Genomic DNA, 13,586 nt, shown 5'->3' on the forward strand with positions numbered 1-13,586 from the left:
TATTGTCATGATAGATCAGATTTATAGACAGAGATAGAAATAGATTTTCTACCCGTTGTCCAGATCCAGCGCAGCAGCGTAAGCTATTACCTGTATAAAAGTGACATTCACAAAATTAACATTTATAGCCTGTATTACACTACAAACATGCATTGTCATGGAACTACTGGAAATGGTTAGCACTGCGTGACCGACATCCTCATAACAGTCTAGTGGATGTTCTGCAATTCAGTGAGCCCTGCTGTAATGCAGGCTGATAGATTTAAAGGGATTGTCCGTAATCAAGACAAAATAGGCAAAGGGGAGCAATTCCATAAAATAAAAGAAGCATTTTCTGTTTTAAGGGAACCCGTCATTTCCCCAAATGCTAATAATCTGCAGATATGGGGTTAATTTGCAGGTTAATAGTGTTATAAAGTTGTGTGGCTACCGTACTGAAAGCCTGGTGTACTGAAATTAACATTACACCTCCGGATAGCCTCCAGATTTCTGTCACAAAGATGCGTCTGGCATTGCTTCAATCACCGCTCAGTATATAGCAAGTGGCAGCTGTTAGCACACCCTGGTACATTGACTGACAGCTGTCTGTGTACTTATATGCCACAGAAACGGCTGTCAGTCTGTGTGCCAGGATGTGCTTAGTAGAGATGAGCGAATATGTTCGGAAAACGATCGCCGAGTCCGAATTTGTCGATTTTATGTTTGACGATCGTTTCCGAACATATTCGCTCATCTGTACTCCCATTGACTCCAATGGCATTCGGCTATGTTCGGTGAAGATTACAAATATGGCGATCGTAGTCTAACCTGAATATTGAAATATTCCCTCATCTATAGTGCTTACAGCCGCCGGTCACTATGCATTGAGCAGTGACTGAAGGCACGTTGGCCATGTCTCTGTGACTGAAAGCCTGAGGCTTCTGTCATGATACCAGTGCTTTTTTTTATCTCAGTGCAGACTCTTACCTGCACACCTGGGGCTTATTATGGTGGCCTCTCATTGGTTCTGGGAAAGCTTCTTATAGCCTCATGAAGCGCCCATCCCCGTCTGTTATACTTTCGCCCTTGGCAGAGTTGTGTTGACCCCTGAGTGTGTTTGTGCTGTGTTCTGGTTGCCTGATACTTTGTGTATGACTCGGTCTGTTCTCTGGATATTGCTTGTTGGATTCTGCTTGGTACCTTCTATGTGTTTGGTTTTGACCCCTTCTTGGCCCCGACTATCCATTCTGTCTCATCCCTAGTACTTTACTGCTATCTCTGTGTATGACCTCCATTTTAACTGACTCTGAGCATTGCTGTAGTTGTGTCCTGCCGATCTCTGGAAGCAGGATGCTAAGCCCCGCCCCTTGCAGTCACATGACCATAGGTCCTTCACTGCTTGCTAAACTTCAGCGTCCTCAGGTCCTGTTTGTCTGTACTTTCTGGCCGTACCTGACCCCAGGCCCCCCTGCAGTGCGGGTGAGTCCCTGCTCAGCGGAGGCTGCATGCCAGCGCTGACAGGACCCTGACAGCTTCCAGGAAGATTAAAGTTAATTTCCTCCCGGTATTCATGCTTTCAGTAAGTTGGCTGGACAACTTTATAACTCTATTAACCTGCAGATTAGCCCCATAACCTCAGGATTATAGTGTTTGGGTACTTGACAGAACCCCTTTAAATTCTTGCTACTCCTATGCTACCCATCGGTCTTTGTTTACTTGACTATAGCAATGACGCCCCAACAGCACACCTTATGGCTGCAGCCAATCACTGGTCTCAATGGTGTGACTGTTGGCTGCAGTGGTTATATGTGTTGATGGGATGTCATTGCTGCAAGCAAGTAAATATATATTGACTGAAAATACTAAAGTAGCAGAGTTGGAGCAACGGGTTAAACAGGCTTCCTTTCAGATTTTATGTAATTCTTACCATTGGCTCACTTTGTCTTGTTCATGGACAACCTCTTTAAGCTACTTCTGCACTGCAATAATTTTTACACATTGCCTGTTGTAAGTAATACACATGACGGAATGCAAGGTCTCTCCAGACAATAAGAATAAAGGGAAATTGGAGAAGGGGAAAAATGTATCCAGCACCGAGTAGAACAAATCCTCAGTTTACTGACTTGGGTTCCCGGATTTTGAGGCCACGCCTCTTCCGGTCAGCTCCTCCTATGGGCACATGATGCTGCATGCGACTGGCGTACCCTATATTTAGCATTGGGTACGCTGGCCATGCTCTGGTATGTTTTTTTCAGCGCATGCGCCCTTTTTGTGCTGCACCAAGCGCACAAAAATGCAACACGGTGCGTTTGGCGCATGTCGGCGCAGCGCAGCGTCATGCGCCCATAGGAGGAGCTGACTGGAGGAGGTGCAGCCGGGGGCAGAGCTTAGCAGTGGCCCTGCGCTGTGCCTCATAACGCAAGTCTGAAAGTAACCTAACGACGTAATAATGCATGGAAAAAAAGAAGAAAAAATACAAAGTAAATCGAAAGTGGATATATACAAATAATAATACATTCAAACAAGATATAATAAATCTGTGCAGAGTTCAAACCTGCAAGAGATAGCTCATTTAAATGAAGGAACCAATTAGCCTTTCTAGTAAGCAGTAGCCTATTCCAATTTCTCCCCTCTTTGGTCTATTGACCCTTTCAATACCAATAATAATTAATGAAGAAAGATTGCCTTGACGGCATTCTAAAAATGTTTTTTGAAAGTTCTGATGTTGCGCCGTTTAGCTGTAATGAATTGGGTGAAGATGCTGTAATGTTTTCTTCTATACTCAGTTTTAGGAGGCTAGTGATACACCCTATATGGCATTTACGACATGTTGTGTAGCTCGCTTGGTATACAACATGTGTGGTACAACAGTTAATATATTATTTGATATTGTATGTTTTACCTGTATTTCAAATAAAAGTTGCAGTTCTTCATATAGAGGCAAAGGTTACTTTTAGTACCCCCACTTTTGTAAGACTCTTTGGTACTAAGCAAGGTATCAGTATGCTGATTGGAGAGAAACATGCTAGATGATATAATATTACCCAGACTGTTGGCTCTTAAAGCCATGAAATTAATACTTGCACACAGCCTAGAGAGTATCCCACATAAACTAAATTAAAATATAACCTTTAATGAACCATTAAAAGGACATACGACACAAAAACATTACAAAAAAGGGCTCATGTGAACCAGTGCTTAATAAAAAATGGTTTGGTCTCACCATTGGTATTAGATATAGCATTCCAGCATCAGGGCGTATCCTGCTGGAGAGACGATCCACTTATGGGGAGCTGAGACATGGGAAAACCAGCGTTAATGTAAAGTATTCCCCTACACGCCCTGCCGTGCCCTAGCATTACTCCTGTCCTAACAAGGACAGGCCCCAAGTGGATCCTGTAGTGGACACCCCCACTGATAAAGGGAAAAATAGACAGAAGCTCCCTACGCGTTTCTACCCCAATGGTGGGGATTTATCAGGGGAGTCAAATAGATATAAAGCAGTAGGAAAGGCTATATAGAATTAGTGTTATCTGTTAGGCCCACAGGCCCCGCAGTGGCGAGGAGCCAAACAAACTAGTGTGACTGTCCCTGTCACTACCAAGTGAAGTCAGGTTCACATGAGCACTTTTTTGCAATGTTTTTGTGTGTTATGTCCTTTTAATGGTTCATTAAAGGTTATGTTTCAATTTACTTTATGTGGGATACTCTCTAGGCTGTCTGCAACATTTAACCCCTTAGGGTTTTTTGGAATAGTGTCAAAAAGCTCACACTATAGCTGAGTGCGCCATGAAATTAATACCCCTAGATAAGATTTTGGATAATATCACATCATGATGTAACATGGGGGAATAGGTGACTTGACTGATAGATGGATGATTAATAGGTTTATCCTGAAGTAAAGAAAATTGAGGCTTCTTAAAGGCATTAGCTTGTTGTATCCTATTTAGTACTGTACATGTAAAGTCTTGGATGGTTAAGCGCTTTCTTATGAAGCAACATTCTTTATGGAAAACTACATCAGTGGAGCATAGACAACGGGCCGTAATTAATTCCCCCAGAGGCAAGTTATGTACAGTATGGGGGTGATGGGCATGTTTTTTTTTTTTTATATATATAACTGAAGATTCTTTTCTACTCGGTGCTGGATACATTTTTCCCTTCCCCAATTTCTGTTCTGTCCTTGCTAGTCACCCAGGAACACCAGCCTGGAGGGATCTGTCCTCATGATCAGGTTGGACATTTGGACATTGCTGTCAGTGTAGCGGTAAGCAGATTTTTCCTTTTTTGCTCTCCAGACAATAGTCTAAGAATTCAGTAAGATGTGAACTCGGAAGCCTGCAGAATTGTAATTGTAGTCAGGAAGGGAAACCACGACTCTGTTTTTAAAACTGGATCACAGCAAATTGTGATGGATCCTACTGACTTATAATGAGGTCCTTCCGGTTTCGTCAGGTTTCCAATGTATTTGACAGCCCTATGTTAACTGTGGTAGAATATTTGCAGGCACCCAATGTTATATTGAATACCTCTAGATGTAACACTTAAAATGGTGCTCAAGCCATGAAGAGACCCCATCCTATCTGGTGTGTTTTTTCATCACATCCAAGCTAGTGTGAACAGGTGCCAACCAAAAAATGTGTAACTTGAAAAACTATGGCGTGGCAGTTGGGCTCACATATATTGGCCAATCTATGCGTTATATATTGAAAAAGGAGAATATTAAACCTGGAAAACCATTTCAACTGATGAACATCAATTTACAGGGGGCCTCGTAGCCACATGTGGCTCCCAAACCATGGATTGGGGAACATTGAAATATTCTATTCTCCACACATACTTACTGATATCCATGCACACAGTACATCTCTTTAACATTGTGTTATACAGCATAGAGCTTGTTGCTTATTATAAATCTGATCTCTACAGATTCACAGAAAGAGGAGAGGCAGTTCTGTGTGTGGCTTATTTCTGTGCTGGGAACTTCTATTCCTAACGACTTCCTAGCACATCTAAAAAAGGTAAGCTAAACTGGATTTCTCTTTGTACTTCTTTTTTTCATGTGATGAAATAAAACATTTTAATCTGGAAGGTAGAATTATCATAATCCTGTTTTAAAAGGTAATTTCCTAGTCTCCATGAAATAACTTTACATGTTTTACTAATACAGCAAAACACTGCAGTGAAGCAAATGCGGTACATGAATGAGCCCTTACATTGTTGTTTGGGTGAAACAACCCACTAAATAATGTCCTATGCGCTATTTTGTGGTAAGAGGATCTGGACCCATTTAAAAAAATGTTTCTGTTCTTGGCTTTTTTTTTTTTGTTTCAGAGGACCAATAAGTCTATTGAATTTACAATGTGGCTTTCTAACCTAATGAGGCCCAAAAAAATAACAACTAGGAGTTAGATAACATAATAAACTAGCCACAAAAGGAAAAACAATAATGATCTTTAAACAGTACAAATAGACAGACAATAAAACACAATTAAACAGGTAAAAAGGTTAACCGCAGAGATTGAGGAAAGTGGTAATTATGCAGCAGATTTCTGTGCCCTTCAAATAATGTGCTCAATAGCATATAGAAATATAAAATAAAAAATATGCAAAATTAAGAAATATATTATTATCGCCTACATAAAGAAATGTATATACTAGGTGGCTTGTAATCAAAAAGGCTTTGAAAAAAAACATTTAATGTAAAGATGTTAGAATATAGTGTCATATAGTTTAGAATGAATAAAGTGCTAATGCAATAAACATAATAGTGGCAAACTACTGGGTCAGTACAAGCAAAGGCACACAAATGTCCAGTGCACCGCCCCTGTGAACATATACAGAGAAAACATATTAGAATGTAAGTAAACATATAATTACCAAACAAGCAGGGAAAATGAACTGCGCCGCGGATGCAAGGTGCGTTACTAAGAAAAAGAAATCCAGCTCACTGATACATGCATCTTGTAGTGATCGGAGCATGGACCCACTGTTTCATGGTGTAGAAAATCCAAAATTAAGACGTCCGGATCAACGAATTAGTGAGAGCAAAATTTATTCACTAGAAACGTCTTAAACAGAGGATAAAACCATCAGCATAGTAAAAGGCAGGTGGTGATATCGACGCGTTTCTGGAGACTAAGCTCCCTTAATCATGGTGCGTTACTGCTTAATAAGCCATGGCGAGCATATATAACCCAACACTTCGGGCGCACACCAAATAGAAAAAAGTACTGGTAATAGTGATTCAAAATATAAATAAGATGGTACTCACCAGTCTAAAAGTCCATTCTTTATTAAACAAGCGGTTCACAGCATGTCCACAGGGAGAATGGGAGATGGAGTATGCGAGTGACGAAGGCCGTTTTGCACTGTTGCGCTTCTACGGGTCAACAGGTCAGGGGAAATGACGAACGGTATATATCTGGTCAAAGGTACACCCCTCCCCCAGACTCCCTGAACAACACAATGACAAAATAAATGAATTGCAAATAGAAAATAATAAAATTGCAAGACAGAACATTATTAAAAGCATGTCAATGAGCACGCGAAAAAAGGAATCAAAGAAAAACTGACATGTCAATCTTATCATTAAAGCCAGTGGATTCCATAGCACCAGTCCGTAGAATCCAACTATGGTTATCTTTTGAGGAGTCTATGTAAATAACCCCCCTGGGGGGGTTGTACTACCTTCTCCAATCCTGCAAATGATAGCACACGTGGGTCTCCTCCATGGCATTCCCTCATATGGTTAATCAAACGGGGGACTCCTTTCCCTGAAGAGATTGATTTATAATGTTCCCTAAATCTAACATACAATGGGCGAATCGTTTTGCCAATGTAGAAATATCTACAAGGGCAGAACAGGACGTACACGACATATTCTGTTTTGCATGAAATAAAGTCAAATACTCAATGGGAAACCGACCCTACGTGTAACCAGCAACCTGTCACATGGTATTTACAAAAAGGACAATGTCCACATTTAAAGTTTCCTTTCGGAACCCCCTGGCTTAACCAATTATTATTTTCTTTTTGGATGCGTTTTTTCACCAACGCATCCCTCAAACTCGTGCTGCGTCTGCACGAGATCAAAGGATCTCTGGAAACAATGTCTGTCAGATCCCTGTCATGCTCTAAATATGCCAGTTCTTTCTTATTACCGATAGTATGGTATTATCCATAGGGCCAAACTGAAAACAAAAAAACAAATTTTAACATATAATTACCACAATAGACCCTCTGATGCGCGTTTCACATCAGTGCTGCCTCAGTCAAGGTATAAGCTTTCTAAGTTAGTTTTTAGTTGATCGAGGCCCTCCTGCACCAGAGATAACTCAAACTATTCTTTTAATTTTTATTTAATAATAAAAAATCAATAGTGAAAATTATCAACTTTGTAATATATCTTATCAGAGCAATCTGCTTCTTTCTCTGCCAGTACTGATCATTCATTTTCAAAATTCTCAATTCTCAGGTAAAATCTGTTTTCAATTAACATTTTAACATTACTGAGATAAGAGATGGAAGTTTCTAGTGACAAAATTTTCTATAGACCATAGGGAAGAGGAGCTGGGAGGGGCTCTGCCTCTAGCTCCACCCTCCTCTCAATTGTCCTCTGCATAGAATCTTTTCAGCACCAACTGCCACCTCCTATCTCAGTAATGGGAAAGTTTTTCTTCAGTGAACACAGATTATACCCATGAATTGGAGAAGAAAGAAGCAGATGTGTCTGATAAAATATTTCTTATTTTTTCGTATACTATCGATTTATAAAATAAATATTAAAATGACTGATACTCTTTAACATAAAATGGTGAAAATGAATAAATACTATAATGGCTAATGCAATGCAGTATATTGTCAATTGTGACTAATCAAACAACTAGTTGGATACAATTTGGATAAAATAACTCTATATTTGGACTTCCCTGGTGAACCAAACGTGAACTGAGAAGAATATAATGACCACTAAGAGACAATGTTGTCTAATACTATAACTTCCAGAACTATATACAGTATATTCCAAAATGACTCTGAAAGCACATAGTGTTTATCACTAAATCCCGCATATATTAATTGTTTTTCTGAATGCTATGCACATTATTGCATTATTTATGTAGTTATGCAATGTGTACAATTTGCTTTATTAATATTTAGAAGTAAAATCGAAACGTGTCCACGCACCTTATCTCTAGAATCTCGGGAGATGGAATCATATTGCTGTAGGATCCAAGCAATCCACTTAATTGCAATTAAAGCCTTACTCAACCCAAAGCATTATTCTTAATGCTTCATTCAACAAGTAATTGGGGTCTAATACACACAGTATAATCTTTTAATAACAACAAAATAGAGCTTGACACATAAACACCACGCTCATGTGGCTCTGCAGGTTATTCATTCATTATTAATGCTTTGTGTTAATCTCTATATTTATTGGAGTTAATTAGACATGTGAATCACTAGTAGTGGGTGAACATTAATTGCTGTTTATTGCATTTTAATGATGTCTGTCATAAGGAGCTTACACATTTCAATTAGGCTTTGTAATATCCAAACCACGTAATATGATTGAGACATACAATGTCAATATAAAACACCCACTGGGGCATAGATAAAGGTTAAATCTAAGTCCTGGGGCTAAGGCTGCGTTCACACATTCAGGTTTTTTCGCATTTTCGCGGCGGTTTTTACTGCGCGATTTTGATGCAAAAATGCGAAAAAAACAGCATCCCATGCAATCCTATGGGATTCCGCAATGCTGTGCTAATGCTGCGGATTTTCCCACGGTGGAATCGCATCGCGGAAAAATACGCAGCATGCTCATAAATTTGCGGAATCGCGGCAATTCTGCCCTCATAGGAATGCATTGCTCTGCTTACTTTCCACATGTGGCTGTGCCCACCATGCGAAAAGTAAGCAGAACATTTGCAGATGGTATCCACAGTCCGGAGGAGAAGAGACTGTCCTCCAGGCTCTGGGTACCATATCCCTGTAAAAAATAGAATTAAAATAAAAAAATCGGGTTATATTCACCTTCCGGCGTTCCGCGCAGCGCCCCCAGGCTTCAGCGATACACGCGGCAGCTCCCGTTCCCAGTAAAGCATTGCAATGATCTTTGCTGACGTCACATCTCGCAATGCTGTAGTGGTCTCGTGAGACAGTGACATCATCAAAGGTCATTGAAGCAATGCATCACTGGGAACGGGACCTGTCGGAGCATCGCGGAGGCCTGGGGACTCTGCGCGGGACGTCGGAAGGTGAGAATATGACGATTTTTTATTTTTTTTATTATTTTTAACATTAAATCTTTTTACTACTGATGCTGCATAGGCAGCCTCAATAGTAAAAAGTTGGTCACACTAGTCAAACACTATGTTTGACGAGTGAGACCAACCTGTCAATCAGTTCTCCAAGCAATGCTACAGATTACTTGGAAAACGCTAGCATTCTGCAAGCTAATTACGCTTGCAAATCGCTAGTTTTTCCATGGGAAAATCACGGGAATTTAAAATGCGATTTTCCCGTGGAATGGAATTCCGGAATTCTCGCGGTAACTTCTGCTGGAATTCCGCTACGTGTGAACTTAGCCTCAATATAATTTTTGTATTTGGGTTTCATTAAAAATTGTTGCACCACTTCTATACTGAGTTTACTGAGAATCCATCATTTCACTGATTTCAATCAGTTTGAGTTACAGGAGAATTTTGAACTTATATCTGTCATTTTCTGAGCTCCTCTCAGCAAGATTTTTAATGAGATCCAACAGCAATTTTTTAGCCCTTAACCCATTTGAGACAAAGCCTGTTTTCGCCTTAATGACCAGGCTAATTTTTACAATTCTGACCACTGTCACTTTATGAAGTAATAACTCTGGAATGCTTCAGTGGATCCTGGTGATTCTGAGAATGTTTTCTCGTGACATATTGTACTTCATGACAGTGGTAAAATTTCTTTGTTATAACTTGCGTTTATTTGTGAAAAAAATAGAAATTTCATGAAAATTTTGAAAATTTTGCAATTTTCAAAGTTTTAATTTTTATGCCTTTAAATCAGAGAGTCATATCACACAAAATAGTTAATAAATAACATTTACCACATGTCTACTTTACATCAGCACAATTTTGGAAGCATAATTTTTTTCTTGTTAGGAAGTTATAAGGGTTTAAAGTTGACCAGCGATTTCTCATTTTTACAACAAAATTTGCAAAACCATTTTTTAGTGACTCAAACTTGAAATGACTTTGGGGTGCCTATATGATAGAAAATACCCAAAAATGACACCATTCTAAAAACTGCACCACTCAAGGTACTCAAAACTACATTAAAGAAGTTTATTAACCCTTCAGGTGCTTCACAGGAATTTTCAGAACGTGGAAGGAAAAAATAAACATTTACTAATTTTTTTTACTTTCACAAGGGTAACAGGAGGAAATGGACCATACATTTTGTTGTGAAATTTTTCCTGAGCATGCTGATACCCCATATGTCAGGGAAATCTACTGTTTGGGCGCATGGCAGGGCTCAGAAGGGAAGGACCGCCATTTCACTTTTTGAATGTAAAATATGCTGGAATAATTAGTGGTTGCCATATCGCGTTTGGAGAGCCCCTGATGTGCCTAAACAGTGGAAACCCCAACAAGTGACACCATTTTGGAAACTAGACCCCTTCGGGAACTTATCTAGATGTCTATTGAGCACATTGAACCTACAGGTGCTTCACAGAAGTTTATAACGTAGAGCCGTGGAAATAAAAAAATCAAATTTTTCCCAAATCTTTTTAGCTCCAAATTTTGCATTTACATAGGGGTAACAGGAGAAATTGCACCATACAATCTGTTGTGCAATTTCTCCCGAGTATGCTGATACCCAACATGTTGAGAAAAACAACTGTTTGGGTGCACGGCAGGGCTTGGAAGGAAAGGAGCGCCATTTGACTTTTGTAAAGCAAAATTTGATGTAATAATTAGCAGACTCCATGTAGCATTTGAAGAGACCCTGATGTGCCTAAATAGTGGAAGTCCCTCACATGTGACACAATTTTGAAAACTAGACCCCTCATGGAACTTATTTAGATGTGTATTGAGCACCTTGAACCCACACGTGCTTCACAGAAGCCGTGAAAATAAAAAATCACCTTTTTCCCAAATAAATCTTTTTTTAGCTCCATATTTTGCATTTTCTTAAAGATAACACCAGAAATTGCTCCATACAACTTCTTGTGCAATTTCTCCTAAGTACGCCGATACCCCATATGTGGGGGAATACTACTGTTTGGGCGCACAGCAAGGCTTGGAAGGGAAAGGCGCCATTTGACTTTTTGAATGCCAAATTTGATGGAATAATTAGTGGATGCCATATCCCGGTTGAAAAGCTGTTGATGTGCCTAAACAGTGAAAACTCCCCACAAGTGACATCATTTTGGAAACTAGACCCCTTTGGGACCTTATCTAGATTATTTTGAGCACCGTGAACCCCCAAGTGCTTCACAGAAGTTTATAACATTAAGCCATGAAAATAGAAAAAATAACATTTTTCCCACAAAAATCATTTTAGCTACAAATTTTGTATTTTCACAAGGGCAAAAGGAGAAAATGGACCCCAAATGCAGATTTTGCTGCACTTATTTGAGGGTTCCATGTTACATTGACAGAGCCCCTGAGGTGCGAGAACAGCAGAACCCCCCATAAGTGACCCCATTTTACCAATTAAACCTCTCAATGAATTGTAAGTTTCCCAGTATGTAAATGAGCTGATTACAGAAGGCCCAAACCATCCCTAGCCACTCCCACCCCCATCCGTGCAATGTCAGTCTCTGCCTTCTCATCTAGCCATGTCCATTTTGTTGACTGCAGCTGTCAGTCAATAGGTAAAAATCAGCATAGCCACAGCCTTATGATGAATTAGATTTATTGTAGTTTGGCCAAATTTTCAATTCTTGAACTGAACAATGGGTGACATTGAAAAATATTACTTGAATCATAGAGTTGGAAGGGACCTCCTGGGCCATCTGGTCCCACCCCCTGCTCAAAGCAGGATTCACTAAATCATCCCAGTCAGATGTCTGTCCAGCCTCTGTTTGAAGACTTCCATTGAAGGAGAACTCATCACTTCTGGTGGCAGCCTGTTCCACTCATTGATCACTCTAGCTGTCAAAAAGTTTTTTCTAATATCTAATCTGTGTCTCCTCCCATTCAGTTTCATTCTATTGCTTCTAGTCTTTCCTTGTGCAAATGAGTATAAAGATGATCCTTCTACAATGTGACAGCCCTTTAGATATCTGTAGACAGCTATTAAGTCTCCTCTCAGTCTTCTCTTTTGCAAACTAAACATTCCCAAATCCTGCAACCTTTCCTCATAAGACAGGGTTTGCAGACCGGTCACCATTCTGGTTGCTCTTTTCTGAACTTGCTCCAGTTTGTTGATGTCTTTTTTAAAATGTGGTGCCCAAAACTGGACACAATATTCCAGATGAGGTCTGACCAAAGAGGAGTAGAGGGAAATAAGGATTTCACGTGATCTAGACTGTATGCTTCTGTTAATACATCCTAGAATTGCATTTGCCTTTTTTGCTGCTGTATCACACTGTTGACTCATATTCAGTCTGTGATCTATTAGTATACCCAAGTCTTTTTCACATGTGCTGTTGCTTAGCCCTATTCCTCCCATTCTGTATATGCTTTTTTCATTTTTATTGCCCAGATGTAGTACTTTGCATTTTTCCCTGTTAAAAACCATTCTGTTAGTTGCTGCCCACTGCTCCAGTTTATTTATATCTTGATACCATTTGAAAGTAAAACTGTGCATGAAGCAATTAATTAGTATGTGAATATTATAATCGCACAAAATGTCAGTTTTCAAAGTTTTCCCTTTAATTGTATTTTCTTTTTAACCTACATAATTTATTGATGGTTCATAACAATACATCACTTATGAATAGATTTTCAGTAATTATATGTTATTCAGTTTTCTTTTAAACTTTTCGTAATATAATTAAACAATCGGATTAGATACAAAAATGTAAGAAATTACTTTCTGGGTTATTCTGTTGTACTATATGTATACTGTATATGCACAGCCCACAGTTTCTAATGTAGAAAAATATTCACATTCATTATATTAATATGTGGGAAGAGAAATTAATATGTGATTTGTCAAAGGGGGTATGTTACTGATGGGACAGATATCCCTGGTTCTCTATATACAGTAGGGAAAAAATCATTTAGTCAGCCACCAATTATGCAAGTTCTCCCTTGAGGCCTGTAATTGACATCATAGGTAGACCACAACTGTGAGAGTCAAAATGAGAAAACAAATCCAGAAAATCACCTTGTCTAATATGGCAAGATTTATTTTGCAAATTATGATGGAAAATAAGTATTTGGTCATGTAAAAACAGGCAAGATTTCTGGCTCTCACAGACCTGTAACTTCTTCTTTAAGAGGCTCCTCTGTCCTCCACTCATTACCTGTAGTAATGGCACCTGTTTTAACTTATCAGTATAAAAGACACCTGTCCACAACCTCAAACAGTCATACTCCAAACTCCACTATGGTAAAGCCCAAAGAGCTGTCAAAGGACTCCAGAAACAAAATTGTAGCCCT

At 39.3% G+C, this 13,586-nt stretch overlaps 1 protein-coding gene across 1 annotated transcript in view; it reads left to right on the forward strand.

Annotated features, from left to right (window-relative positions):
* Nucleotides 1-13,586, forward strand: part of LOC141086031 (uncharacterized) — a 971,752-nt gene that overhangs the window by 737,741 nt on the left and 220,425 nt on the right. Inside the window, exon 85 of the mRNA XM_073571764.1 lies at nucleotides 4,909-5,000. Coding sequence (XP_073427865.1) covers nucleotides 4,909-5,000 — 92 coding nt within the window. The remainder of the gene's footprint in view (nucleotides 1-4,908; nucleotides 5,001-13,586) is intronic.

Source organism: Dendrobates tinctorius, unplaced genomic scaffold (genome assembly GCF_039654945.1).
Source record: "Dendrobates tinctorius isolate UK_male_01 unplaced genomic scaffold, ASM3965494v1 ptg000007l, whole genome shotgun sequence".
NCBI lineage: Eukaryota > Metazoa > Chordata > Amphibia > Anura > Dendrobatidae > Dendrobates > Dendrobates tinctorius.